Here is a 12,413-nt window from a genome sequence, read left to right as displayed (position 1 = left end):
TGAATTAGGTATGAAATACTCCTTCATTGAAGGGAAGAATATTTTATCAACTGACCAGAATATTTTGCCTGAGGGTATTTTATTTTGGTGTTGAATTAGATTATTGAATTAGGTATGAAATACTCCTTCATTGAAGGGAAGAATATTTTATCAACTGACCAGAATATTTTGCCTGAGGGTCAGTTTGTGGCTGTTTGGAAGTATCTGGTTGTAATAATTCATAGTTAAAATGTGGTACAAAATCTGCAAACTTGATACTTGTCTGTCCCTGGCTGAATAAAAAATATGGTATACCTGGCTTGCAAATTGCTGCTGTAGAGCAGAGGTGTGGGTCTAGATAGGTGAATAAAATGTGGGGACACACCTCTTCATAGGTTGGTAACATAAGTCGTTACACATGAAGAAATACTGCATATTATATTTACATTTACTGTGTAATGTTAGTGATCTTAAATGACAAACTGTAGACAAATAAAAGATCATTTTTTTAATTTGTAAAAAAAACCTCCTAGGTCCATTAGGAGAACCATAACGGTTTTCAAAAAATTTTTATTATTAAAACTTAAGAGTGACTTTTTGAGTGTCTACTTAGTAATGTCTGGGAGTGAAGGCCAGATATTTGGTTTGAAATTGCTGTGACTTTTTTCCAGGTGAAAGATATTTAATAATCAGCTGATCTTGACTTTTAGAGGAAATATGGAATCTCTGAATGTAACTTACTAGTTTTTTTTGTTGTTGCCACAATTAACACTTGAACATTTTATATTTAACACGTACATTTTATTTAATTAAATCAGCCATTGTGCACGTTGCAGCTATGTGTTAGTGTTGTATTTTTTTCCATTAACTAATACATGCCTTCATCGATATATTCAGTCAGTGTTACCACCATGGGAACAAGATGCTGATTCTTACTAGTTTTTTTTGTTAGACCTTTTGTCAACTGTAGCTTGTTTTTTCTCTTTGATAAGACTTAAAATGAGAATAAAAGAGAATGGGTAGCAATATTATTATTCTGTCCCCTGCCCCATACCTTGAACATTATTGTTTAATTAGCTGTCTTTGTGTAGACTTGAGTACAAGGTCTGAATCTTTTCATCTACATAGTTGCAATGTGTGACACATAAAAGTCACCTTTTAAGTATTTTATACATTGTTTTTCAGACTGTAGGCCATATCTGACAGCTCTGTGTATAAATCATAGAAAACTAAAGTTAACCTTGCTGTAACATTCTTGACTTAGAGACTACAAGCTATTCCTTATAAACTGAGTCCTCATTTTTGTGATTTATGCTCAGAGCAGTTTTGACTCTTAAAACAGTTTTTGGTGAGATTTATACATTGATACAAACTGAGAATCTATATTTAACAGTTGATTTCTAAATATCTTCACCCTTTGTTGGGAAACCTTTATCCAGTAACTTTGCTTCATAAGCAATATTTATTATTTACTTGAGGGACTTTTTTGCATAAAAGAGGCATATTTGTATTCCTGTATTTTCTTGCCTAAAGGAGCTTATAATATACATAATGATATAAAATATACATAAAAAGATAACATTTTCAGGAAGTAAATATAAGTTAGTAGAGTCATACAGAAATTAAGAACAGATGTTTAAAGGTATAGGAGAGCTTATCCCTGGTTGGACATTATTACTGCCTTATTTGAGGAAGAGGTATTAGGGCAGATTTTTGAAGACTAGAATTGGGATAGACATTGAGTGGGCAGTCCAGTTGGAGAAACAATAGCCAACAAAAGTCGGCACCTACATAGCATTATGTGTCAGGCAGTATCTCAAGTACATAAAGTACTGACACTTTATTTCTGTAGCTCATACCGTCCTTAACGGTAATCTTATGATATAAGTATTATTGTTTTCTCCATTTTAAAGATGCAAAAACTGAGGATGGCGATATTAGTTACTTGTCCATGGTGACACTGCTATCAGATGCCAGAACCAAACCCAGTCTATCTCTGTCTGGTGTGTTCTTAAGCACTGTGCAGAGGCTCGTTTGGAAATACTGGATGTAGTGCATCCATTATGCTTTGAACTTGTATGATTTCAACTAGATATTCTGTTTTCCCTAAAAAATTAAAGAGACAAAGAAGGGCAGACAGAAAAAAGAATGAGAATTGTAGATAACTTAAATAATGCAAGCAGTTTTTTTCTGCCATTCTACTGGAATGAATTTCTGTCCTAGGGTCAGCATGAAGTGGGAGAGGTGAATTTTCTATTCCTCTAGTTATTTCAGCTTCCACATACTTTCATAGTGTGTGCATATCACCTTCCTCAGTTAGTCTAGGTGCCTTAATATAAACTAGTTACTACTTAAGTGCTCAAGAAAAATATATCTGTTTCAGTGCAGGAAGAAAACAAGTTGTCAGGTTATATGTAATTGTGCTTTATGGATGATATGGAGGAGCAGAGGGCAATTTAAGATTAATTGGCATTGTACATTGATTTTAGGATCCTGTCCTGAAGAGTTCACTTTGTAATAGTTGGAAATAAGGCTGGAAGGGTAGGCTAGCGTAGATTTTAAAGTCCTTGATTGCCTCCAGGATGAAGAGATTGGAATTCCTGATTTTGAATCTTCATTTGAAAATTTAGTTTAAAACCCAGCGTCAGCAATATTAAATAATGAAGATAGTTAGGTCTTTAATGTAGCAAAGCGTCAAACCTGTTTGGGCTCGGAACTTGACAGTCCTTTGTGTGCTGCTTAGTTAGACTTGCCTATGCTCTGAGATGGAAATGGCAACCCACTCCAGTATTCTTGCCTGGAAAATCCCACGGATGAAGGAGCCTGGCATGTTGCAGTCCATGGGCTCGCAAACAGTCGGACATGACTGAGCGATTTCACTTAAAAAAAAGCATGCTCTGAGAATAAAATGTTAAATTCGTGATTTTACTAGAATCTTCAAAGGGGTAGAACTAAAGTAGAATGCTTTATCTGACCAGAAAATATTTTGAAAAGCAAGTGGCATTAAATCTGTTACTTTGGATTTTTTGAAGATAAAATTCAGCTTAATCATTTTTATAATACTAAGCTTTGCAAAATTTTTATAGCAGAGGTTTTTTTTTTTTTAATTGTCATAATTTAATTGACCTATATCCAATGTCTTTAGTAGCACTGGCCTTTTTTTTTTTTTTTTGGCAGAAGGAGCTTAGAACATGGTGGTTTAGCCATTTTGGGGATTCAGAGTTTATCATAATGTGTATTGTATGTATAATTTATTAGTAAAGTTTAGGAGGTATTTAATGAGTGACAGAATAAACAATGATTGTCAGATAATTTCCCCCCAACTTATTGTCGGTGTTTATATTACTTTAGTTAGTTGAAGAAATTGAAAAGTAGTATTGGCCATTTTGTATCTAGGTTATTGGGCATTTAGTGGAATTATGCTTAATTCTGCCATTAAGATATGTTGAATACTTGAAATGGTTTAATACTTCAGAATTTCCTGCCCTGAGCTCTGTATTTTTATTTTGCTTTTAGTTATAAAAGTAATTTAACCAATGATGATTGCACAACGTTGTGAATACAGAAAACCCCACTGAGTTATACACTTTAAAATAGTGCATTTTTGTTACATGAATTTTATTTCAAAGAAATAATTTAGCCAAAGCAGAGAAAGTTTAGGGGGGAAAAAAACTCACCTAGTATTTAGATTTTTGTATTCCTTCTAGGGGTTTCAGCTACATATTTTTAAAAGTGCTTTTGTAATAAAGTTAATGTGTTTCATTGTAGAAATTGGGAAAAGCAGAAAAGCAAAATGAAAATATTATCATAATCTGTCATCACGTGGTAACTCTTAAGCATAGAAACATACAGTGTTTTTGTTTGTATGTATCTGTAATGTCTGTGATTGTCTTATAAAATTTAGCAGTAAATTATGATCATCTTTTACTATTAGATATTTTTTGATAATCTTGCTATGGTTGAGTTGCAGATTTCATTGGCTTTTGTAGGTTGGGTATACTAAAATTTGCCTTGTTGTCCAGTATTAATATAGTTAGAGTCAACATGGTTGTAGTTATATCTGTCCTTGCAATTTTATTTACTTCTTTAGGATAAAGCTTTGTCAGTTTGAATTGGTGTTTTTTTTTTGAAGGCTTCTGAGTTGTTTTAAGGGTTTTAATATTAATACCAAATTGACCTAAGATAGATTGTATACCATTTTGCACACTAACCAGGTGTTGATAGCATACTGCCATCAGTGGGTATTACAGTGTTTCTTTGCCAATTTAATAGCTAAAAATTGGTGTCTTATTTTCATTCTATATAGTATTGTTGCTGGTTAACTTTTTAATTATTTATGTTTATCTTTTGTTTTATAAATCGTATATTCTAGTTTAATTTTAAAAGCTATATTCCTTTTTTTCCTTATATAGATGCTCTAAGGGTATTGTTGTGGTTGTGGTTGGGTATTGACTCTGTTTCTCAGAATTTTTCTTATGTCATGTTATATATTAACCTGATTTTCATATTGTCCATGTAGTCTTTTTTTCTTTTGGCTTGTGTCTTTGATACCTGCCTGCTTGATTCAGTCTTATTAGGGATTCCACTGTATATAAGTATATAGACTAAGGTTTACTTTTTTTATTTTGCAGTTTAGATCCATGTGAATTTTTTGATGTGAGATGTGAGACAGGAATTTGATGTTTATTTTACCTTATTTTTTAAATGGTTAATTAGTCTTCCTAAAACCATTTATTACAAACTTGAATTCTGAAGATATATGTGTTTGCTTAGTTCTCTTTCTCAACCTTTGGTTTAGTTCATTCTAGTTCTTCCTATATGAATGCTGTATTACATTATTACAGTTATAAATTACAGTAATTATGTTGTTTCTTCTATGAGAAGATCACTGGATTTTATGCTTATTTATGGAGCTAGACATATAAGTAAACAATATGTAAAATAATTAGATTGTATTATTGTACAGGAAGGAAGTAAACATGGTGGGGTCTGTTTAGGGCCTCGGTAAGATGCACCTCTCAAAAAGGAGAGTTTTCCATAATAATACTTGAAACTTGTGAAAATTAAGAAATACTAAAAAAATGAAATGACTTACCAGCAAGAGATAATTATCATTAACATTTTGCTATGTTTATCCTCAGTGTTTTACTTTTGACAGCTGCATATTTCCAACTGTGGCTATATCAAATTTTAGACTCTCATTTGACTTTTGAATGATTTGTGTGTTTAATTTTATAATAATGCTGCAGTAAAAATTTTAGAGAATGGAAATTTTGGTCAACATTTTAACTGAGATGGTTAACGACTACATTGTATTCTAATTTGTGACTGAATATGTGATAGTTTTTATAGCTTATTTCTCCATTAATGGACTTTAAATTTGTTTTTACCCTTGTTACAAATGACAGGGCAATGGAGATCTTTAAACAGGTAGGACTTGTGTATATGTATTGGGAGCAGAGGGCAATATCACTGTTTATAGTCCCTGAAGTTGGATTTTTACAGCAAAGTGTTTGAATATTTTGTGGCTCTAGAAACATTAGCAAATTATTTTCTTAAAAGCTTGTGCTACTAAATATTTTTTTTAAGGGAAAATATAATTTTTTCCTGAATTTTAGAAGATTTATGGTATGTTGAGGATATCCCATTCCATGTATGCTCTAACTGTTACAGATGCTTAATGGCAAAATGTAAAGATAGGTGAAAACACTGTAAGGGAATATAGTAGAGAAGAGCAAAAGTCCAAGTTAACTATACCACGAATCATTAAAGTGTTATTATCCACCTTACCTGCCTCCTGAGAAACCTGTATGTTGGTTAAGAAGCAACAGTTAGAACCGGACATGGAACAACCAACTGGTTCCAAATTGGGAAAGGAGTATGTCAAGGTTGTATATTGTCATCTTGCCCATTCGACTTACTTGCAAAGTACATCATAAGACGTGCCGGGCTGGATGAAGCTCAAGCTGGAATCAGAATTGCTGGGAGAAATATCAATAACCTGAGATATGCAGATGATATCATCCTAATGGCAGAAAGTGAAGAGGAGCTAAAGAGCCTCTTGATGAAGATGAAAGAGAGTGAAAAAGCTGCTTAAAACTCAACATTCAGAAAATTAAGATCATGACCTCTGGTCCTATCACATCACGGCAAATAGGGAAAAAAAGGAAAAAGTTACAGACTTATTTTCTTGAGCTCCAAATTCACTGCAGATGGTGACTGCAGCCATGAAATTAAAAGACACTTCTCCTTGGAAGAAAAGCTATGACAAACCTAGACAGCATGTATTAAAAAGCAGAAATAACACTTTGCCACCATAGGTCCGTCTAGTCAAAACTATGGTTTTTCCAGTAGTCATGTATGGATGTGAGAGTGGGACCATAAAAAATGCTGAGTGCCGAAGAATTGATGCTTTTGAACTGTGGTATTGGAGAAGACTTGAGGGTCTCCAGGACTGCAGGGAGATCCAACTAGTCTATCCTAAAGGAAATCAGTCCTGAATATTCATTGGAAGGACTGATGCTGAAGCTGAAACTCCAATACTTTGGCCACCTGATGCAAAGAACTGACTCGCTGGAAGAGACCCTGATGCTAGGAAAGATTAAGCGCAGAAGGAGAAAGGGGAGACAGTTGGATGGCATCATTGACTCAGTGGACACGCGTATGAGCAAATTCCAGAAGATAGTGAAGGACAGGGATGCCTTGCATGCTGCAGACCATGGGTGGCAAAGAGTTACTTAACAACTCAACAACAACAAAGATACTAAAGATTATGGAGCTGACTTTTTAAGGGGAAAATAAGGGGGGACTAGGGCTTTCCCAGTGGCTCAGCAGTGAAGAATCCACCTGCAATGCAGGAGACACAGGAGATGTGGGTTTGATTTCTGGGTCAGAAAGATCCCCTGGAGGAGGAAATAGCAACTCACTAGAGTATTCTTGCCTGGAGAATCCCATGGACAGAGGAGCCTGGTGGGCTACAGTTCATAGGGTTGAAAAGTGTCAGACACAACTGAGCATGAGGGGGCTCTAAATAGGTTCACTGGCAATAAATGCTGGAGAGGGTGTGGAGAAAAGGGAACCCTCTTACACTGTTGGTGGGAATGCAAACTAGTACAGCCGCTATGGAGAACAGTGTGGAGATTTCTTAAAAAACTGGAATTAGAACTGCCGTATGACCCAGCAATCCCACTCCTGGGCATACACACTGAGGAAACCAGATCTGAAAGAGACACGTGCACCCCAATGTTCATCGCAGCACTGTTTATAATAGCCAGGATATGGAAGCAACCTAGATGCCCGTCAGCAGACGAATGGATAAGGAAGCTGTGGTACATATACACCATGGAATATTACTCAGCCATTAAAAAGAATTCATTTGAATCAGTTCTAATGAGATGGATGAAACTGGAGTCCATTATACAGAGTGAAGTAAGCCAGAAAGATAAAGACCAATACAGTATACTAACGCATATATATGGAATTTAAAAAGATGGTACCGATAACCCTATATGCAAAACAGAAAAAGAGACAGATGTACAGAACAGACTTTTGGACTCTGTGGGAGAAGGCGAGGGTGGGATGTTTCGAGAGAACAGCATCGAAACATGTATACTATCTATGGTGAAACAGATCACCAGCCCAGCCTGGATGCATAAGACAAGTGCTCGGGGAAAAAAAAAAGACAAGTGCTCGGGCCTGGTGCACTGGGAAGACCCAGAGGAATCGGGTAGAGAGGGAGGTGGGAGGGGGGATCGGGATGGGGAATACATGTAAATCCATGGCTGATTCATGTCAATATATGACAAAAACAATATTGTGAAGTAGTTAGCCTCCAACTAATAAAAATAAATGAAAAAAAATTATTAAATAAAAAACAAAACAATATGAAAAAAAAAATGGGTTCACTGACTGAGCTTCCTGAAATACAATTGAGGTTTTTATCATTTATTTTCTGGGGAGAGATTGTGTATTTGGATTTTCAGAGAGGTGGTTAATTCATATAAAAATTGAGAACCATAGGTACAAAGTATTTTGCATAATTGGAAGTGTGTGACACTGATTTATTGTGATTCTTGTGCTGAGATAGTGTTTTAATTAATTTTGTAACATTTGTAAAGACAAAAATTACAAGTACAGTACACAGTTATTTGCTCTCTGTAACATTTGCAATGTACAATGCTTCATTGCCCCTTAAATACTTGCACATTTCTCTTCCTCAAGGATCTTCTACTGCATAGCCATTAATATACCATCAAAATCAGAAAATAGCAAATGTATGTTTGTGTACATACATATATATAGAAAGTGAAAGTGTTAGTCTCTCATTTGTGTCCAACTCTTTGCAACCTTAAGGGCCGTAGCCTGGCAAGCTCCTCTGTTCATGGAATTCTCCAGGCAGGTATACTGGAGTGGATAGCCATTCCTTTCTGCAAAGGGATTTTCCCAACCCAGGGATTGAACTTGGTCTCCTGCATTGCAGTCAGATTCTTTACTGTCTGAGCCACCTGGCAAGCCCCACATATATATGGACACAAAAACATAAATACTTTTGTATCTATAGTGTATCTGCATCTATTATATTTGTTGAAAATCATCAAGTTTACACTGGTATTTCCAGTTTCAGTTCATTATCACAGCATATATTTACTTTTTAAAAAAATTGAATTATAGTTGCTGTATAATATTACATGTTATAGGTATACAATATAGTGATTCATAATTTTTTAACTGTCCTTACTTATTTGATCAGTTTTTCTGTATGAAACTAATCTTCTGTCCAGGCTTTTCTCTTCCTCCCTGTGGTGGAGTATTACTGTTCACCCCTCTCAAGTGCTGTGACACCCTGTGGCAAGCCATTCTTCATTCCTTCCTCATCGTTTTTGAGTTCAGGCCTTCTCCCAGACTCCTTTGGAAAGCTGTCTTTATATTGTAGACTCCTATTAGCTTGCCCTGGACCTGATGTCCTCAGCCTCAGATAATGATTTCTGGACTGAATTTTTAGGAGGAAAGTGGAAGAGAAAGAGCTGAAATAAGTTTGAAGGGTTTAAAAACTAATATTTAACTGTTATAGAGTTAACTGGCATATGAATAGGAGAAATTTTTTTATTCTTATGTAACACAGGTTAAAAAAAATGATAAAATTGTAGTTTGGGGCTGCCATAGGAAACAAGTGACTAAAAGGAGATAAAAGTGTGGAAAAAATTTAGTTTGGAAATGAAACTTACTTGCAGAGGTGTATAGTGTTTCAGTGGTTACATTTACATATATTTTGACAAACAGAGTTTGTAAAACCTTTGAATGGCCTCCAAATTTATTGATGGTTGAAACTAATAGATTAATATTTAGAAGGGAGAAAACTTTAGATTTTGGGGCTCTGTTCTTACACTGCCCAGAACTCTCAAGTAAGTGGATGATATGAAGATGTTTTCTTCATTAAGCCCAAATAATAACTTCCTTGACTCTTTACATGGCACACTAAATGTGTACTACTGAAACACTTATTAAATTAAATTGTAATTAGTAGTGTGTATTACCCTAGAAATGCCTTTGAGAGTTGAAGTAGTCATTTTCGTTTTTATATCATTAGCTTAGTCCATAACTCCTAGTACTTTACTGCTAATCAGTGTATGTCAGCTAAATTACTGATCATTCAATTAAAATCTGTTCTCAGGACTATGACAGAAATACTGTGGAAATCTTGTTTTATGTTATCACTGTAAATGTTACTACCTGTAACAAAATTAACAATTCATAGTCTTCTATCATAAAAATTTGAGTTAGTTAACAGTGAACCACCAGTCATGTTACACTTCTGATTCCTTGGTATCCTCTCTGATATTTTGACAAGATCTTACTTTTTATAATTCACATATTTTAAAACTAGCTGTTTCCCTCCAGATGAAAACTCTTCATTTTCCTTAGTGAATGCTAGCCACAGTTGAAAATTATAGAGGGAAAAGTTTAATCCTTCCCCCACCATATGAAAAGACTGATAGTAGTCATAAAAAACTTGTGATATCAGTTATACAGGATAAAGATGCCTATTAAACTAACTGAACTACTAACAACTGGTGCCATGTTAATTGATAATTATTATATGATTTTTAATTTATTTTGACTTTGTATTACATATAGTCTGAAGTTGTTGATGTTTTAGTAAAAATTAGCTGTACATTGGTATGGTCTGTTAGACTTGACATGAAGGGTTAGAGAAGTAGTATGTGAATCTTAGTGGAAATTGTCTTACCTCCCTCCTTTCTCACTTTAGATAGAAGCATTTTTATAAAAAGTTTATAGAAGTATGAAAAGTATGACTTTTTGAAATCTAGTTTATAGAGTATACTTAAATTGATTGGTATATGGGTAAATTAGAAATGGGTTTTTTTTGTGTTTTTTTTTTTAACATATATTGTGATTAATTTTTCTTCTTTTTTTGTCAGCAGACTTCTACTTTTTCGTACTTACCTGTACTTTCGTACTTTCTTGCCTTGATCATTCATTAATTGTCTGTAATAAGCATTTATACTTCTTTTATGCTTTATTGCACTGAAGTAGCAATATATAATCCAAGTAGGATGTTTCCTTCATGACTTTCATCTCTAGGAATGTATCACTGTTTAATTGTATCAGATACATTACTTTTTTTTTTTTTACATTACTTGTAAAAAAACACAGGTTGTAGAATTATGAAGCTAAAAATCCTTTCCAAATACGAGTCTGACTTGCTGGCTAAGAAAATTAGGGCTAAGAACTTATTCTAATAGGGAGTCTTTATAGCATATTTTGTAATGTCACTTCCTTGTCCTCCAAGAAGTAATTGGATGAAAGCAATTTTGATTAATAACACTGGTTGAATATTTAAGCTTGATAAGTTGACTGAGTTTAACAGATTTCCCCCTCTGTTTCTTTTAGGTGAGTCTGGACTGGGAAAGTCAACATTAATCAACTCATTATTCCTCACAGATTTGTATTCTCCAGAGTATCCAGGTCCTTCCCATAGAATAAAAAAGACTGTACAGGTATGTGTATTGTTAATTGATGATAAGATGGGGTAATATTAACAGATACAAAACACACTCTATAAATTATTTTTCATAGATACTTTGTTATACAGTCCATCTGGTTTGTTACAGACTGAACGAGGTTAAAGATCTCTGTTAATATGTTCTCTGTGTTATTGTTGTTTTAGTTTCTTAAGTCACGTCCAGCTCTGGAGACCCCATAGATGGTAGCCCGCCAGGCTCCTCTGTTCATAGGATTTCCCAGGCAGCAATACTAGAGCTGGTTGCCATTTCTTATGTCAAGGGATCTTCCTGACCTAGGGATCAAACCTGCGTCTCCTGCATTGGCAGGCGGATTCTTTATCATTGAGCCACCTGTACTTCCCCACAAAACATATTCTGTGACTTGTATTATATTTATATATAGGTAGATTTCAAATTTGACCTTAGCCAGTGTAAAGTGTTAGTAAACATGGTTGTTGAAAAAGAGAGAAATTGATTGATTGAGAAGTGCATGTAATTAGAGGGACTTTCTTGATTTAGAACCTTATGAATTTGTCTTAAGGATCCTCCTAGAGATTATACTGTGATACAATAAATGATAACGTTGAGTTATGCTGCATTATGGTAACTACTTGCCATAAGTAGCTATTTAAGTTTAAATAAGTTAAAAGTCATTGAAGCAAAAAATTCTGTTTCTCAGTTGCACTGGGTACATTTCAAGTAGTAGTATGTGGCAAGTAGCTGCCATTTGGAGCAGTGCAGATTATCTCCACCATTGCAGAAAATTCTGTTGGACAGGGTACAGAAAACATGACTTGTGTCAAAGCCATTAGTATTTGTTTTAGTGAGTGACATGATACCACATGATAGTTAAATGGCAGTAACAGTTTGTTAATACTTTAAGCTATGTGTGGTCTAATTTAGTACTTTTCAATCTTTAATGTGCATTTAGATCATCTGAGGAGCTGGTTAAACTTAGTTCCTGTTCTAGTAAGTCTGAAGTGAGGTGAGATTCAATGTTTCTAACCAAATCCAAGGTGATGCTAATGCTGCTAGCAAAATGTTAGACTCTCTAGTTCTAGTGATGTGTTGTCCAGGACAGTAGCTGGTAGCCACATGTTGCTGTTGAGGTCTTAAAATGTGAGATGTCTATGTTGAGATGCAAGTATAAAATATACCTCAGATTTTGAAGTCTTAGTTTGTTTAAAAAAAAACAACAACATTATTTTATTAATAAATTTTTCTATTGATTACATTTTGTAATAATGATTAATTGGTTATATTGGGTTAAGTAAAATTCATTAATTTCATCTGTTGCTACTTTGTAAAGTGGCTACTGAAATTTTTAAAATTACTTATGTAGTTCACATTACATTTTTGTTAGGCAGCACTGCTCTAAACTATTGATTGAAAGATTTGTTGGTAGATTGA

General features: G+C 34.4%; 1 protein-coding gene across 5 annotated transcripts in view; it reads left to right on the top strand.

Moving 5' to 3' along the window:
• The window catches only part of SEPTIN7 (septin 7), a 92,407-nt gene that overhangs the window by 41,328 nt on the left and 38,666 nt on the right, over window positions 1-12,413 (top strand). For all 5 annotated transcript variants that reach the window (XM_043463214.1, XM_043463213.1, XM_043463215.1 and 2 more), the window contains one exon: window positions 10,891-10,997. In XM_043463214.1, the coding sequence (XP_043319149.1) occupies window positions 10,891-10,997 (107 nt within the window). The remainder of the gene's footprint in view (window positions 1-10,890; window positions 10,998-12,413) is intronic.

This window comes from Cervus canadensis, chromosome 3 (genome assembly GCF_019320065.1).
Source record: "Cervus canadensis isolate Bull #8, Minnesota chromosome 3, ASM1932006v1, whole genome shotgun sequence".
Classification (NCBI taxonomy): domain Eukaryota; kingdom Metazoa; phylum Chordata; class Mammalia; order Artiodactyla; family Cervidae; genus Cervus; species Cervus canadensis.
The sequence above is the reverse complement of the archived record's forward strand: the minus strand, read 5'-3'. Positions and strand labels throughout refer to the sequence as shown.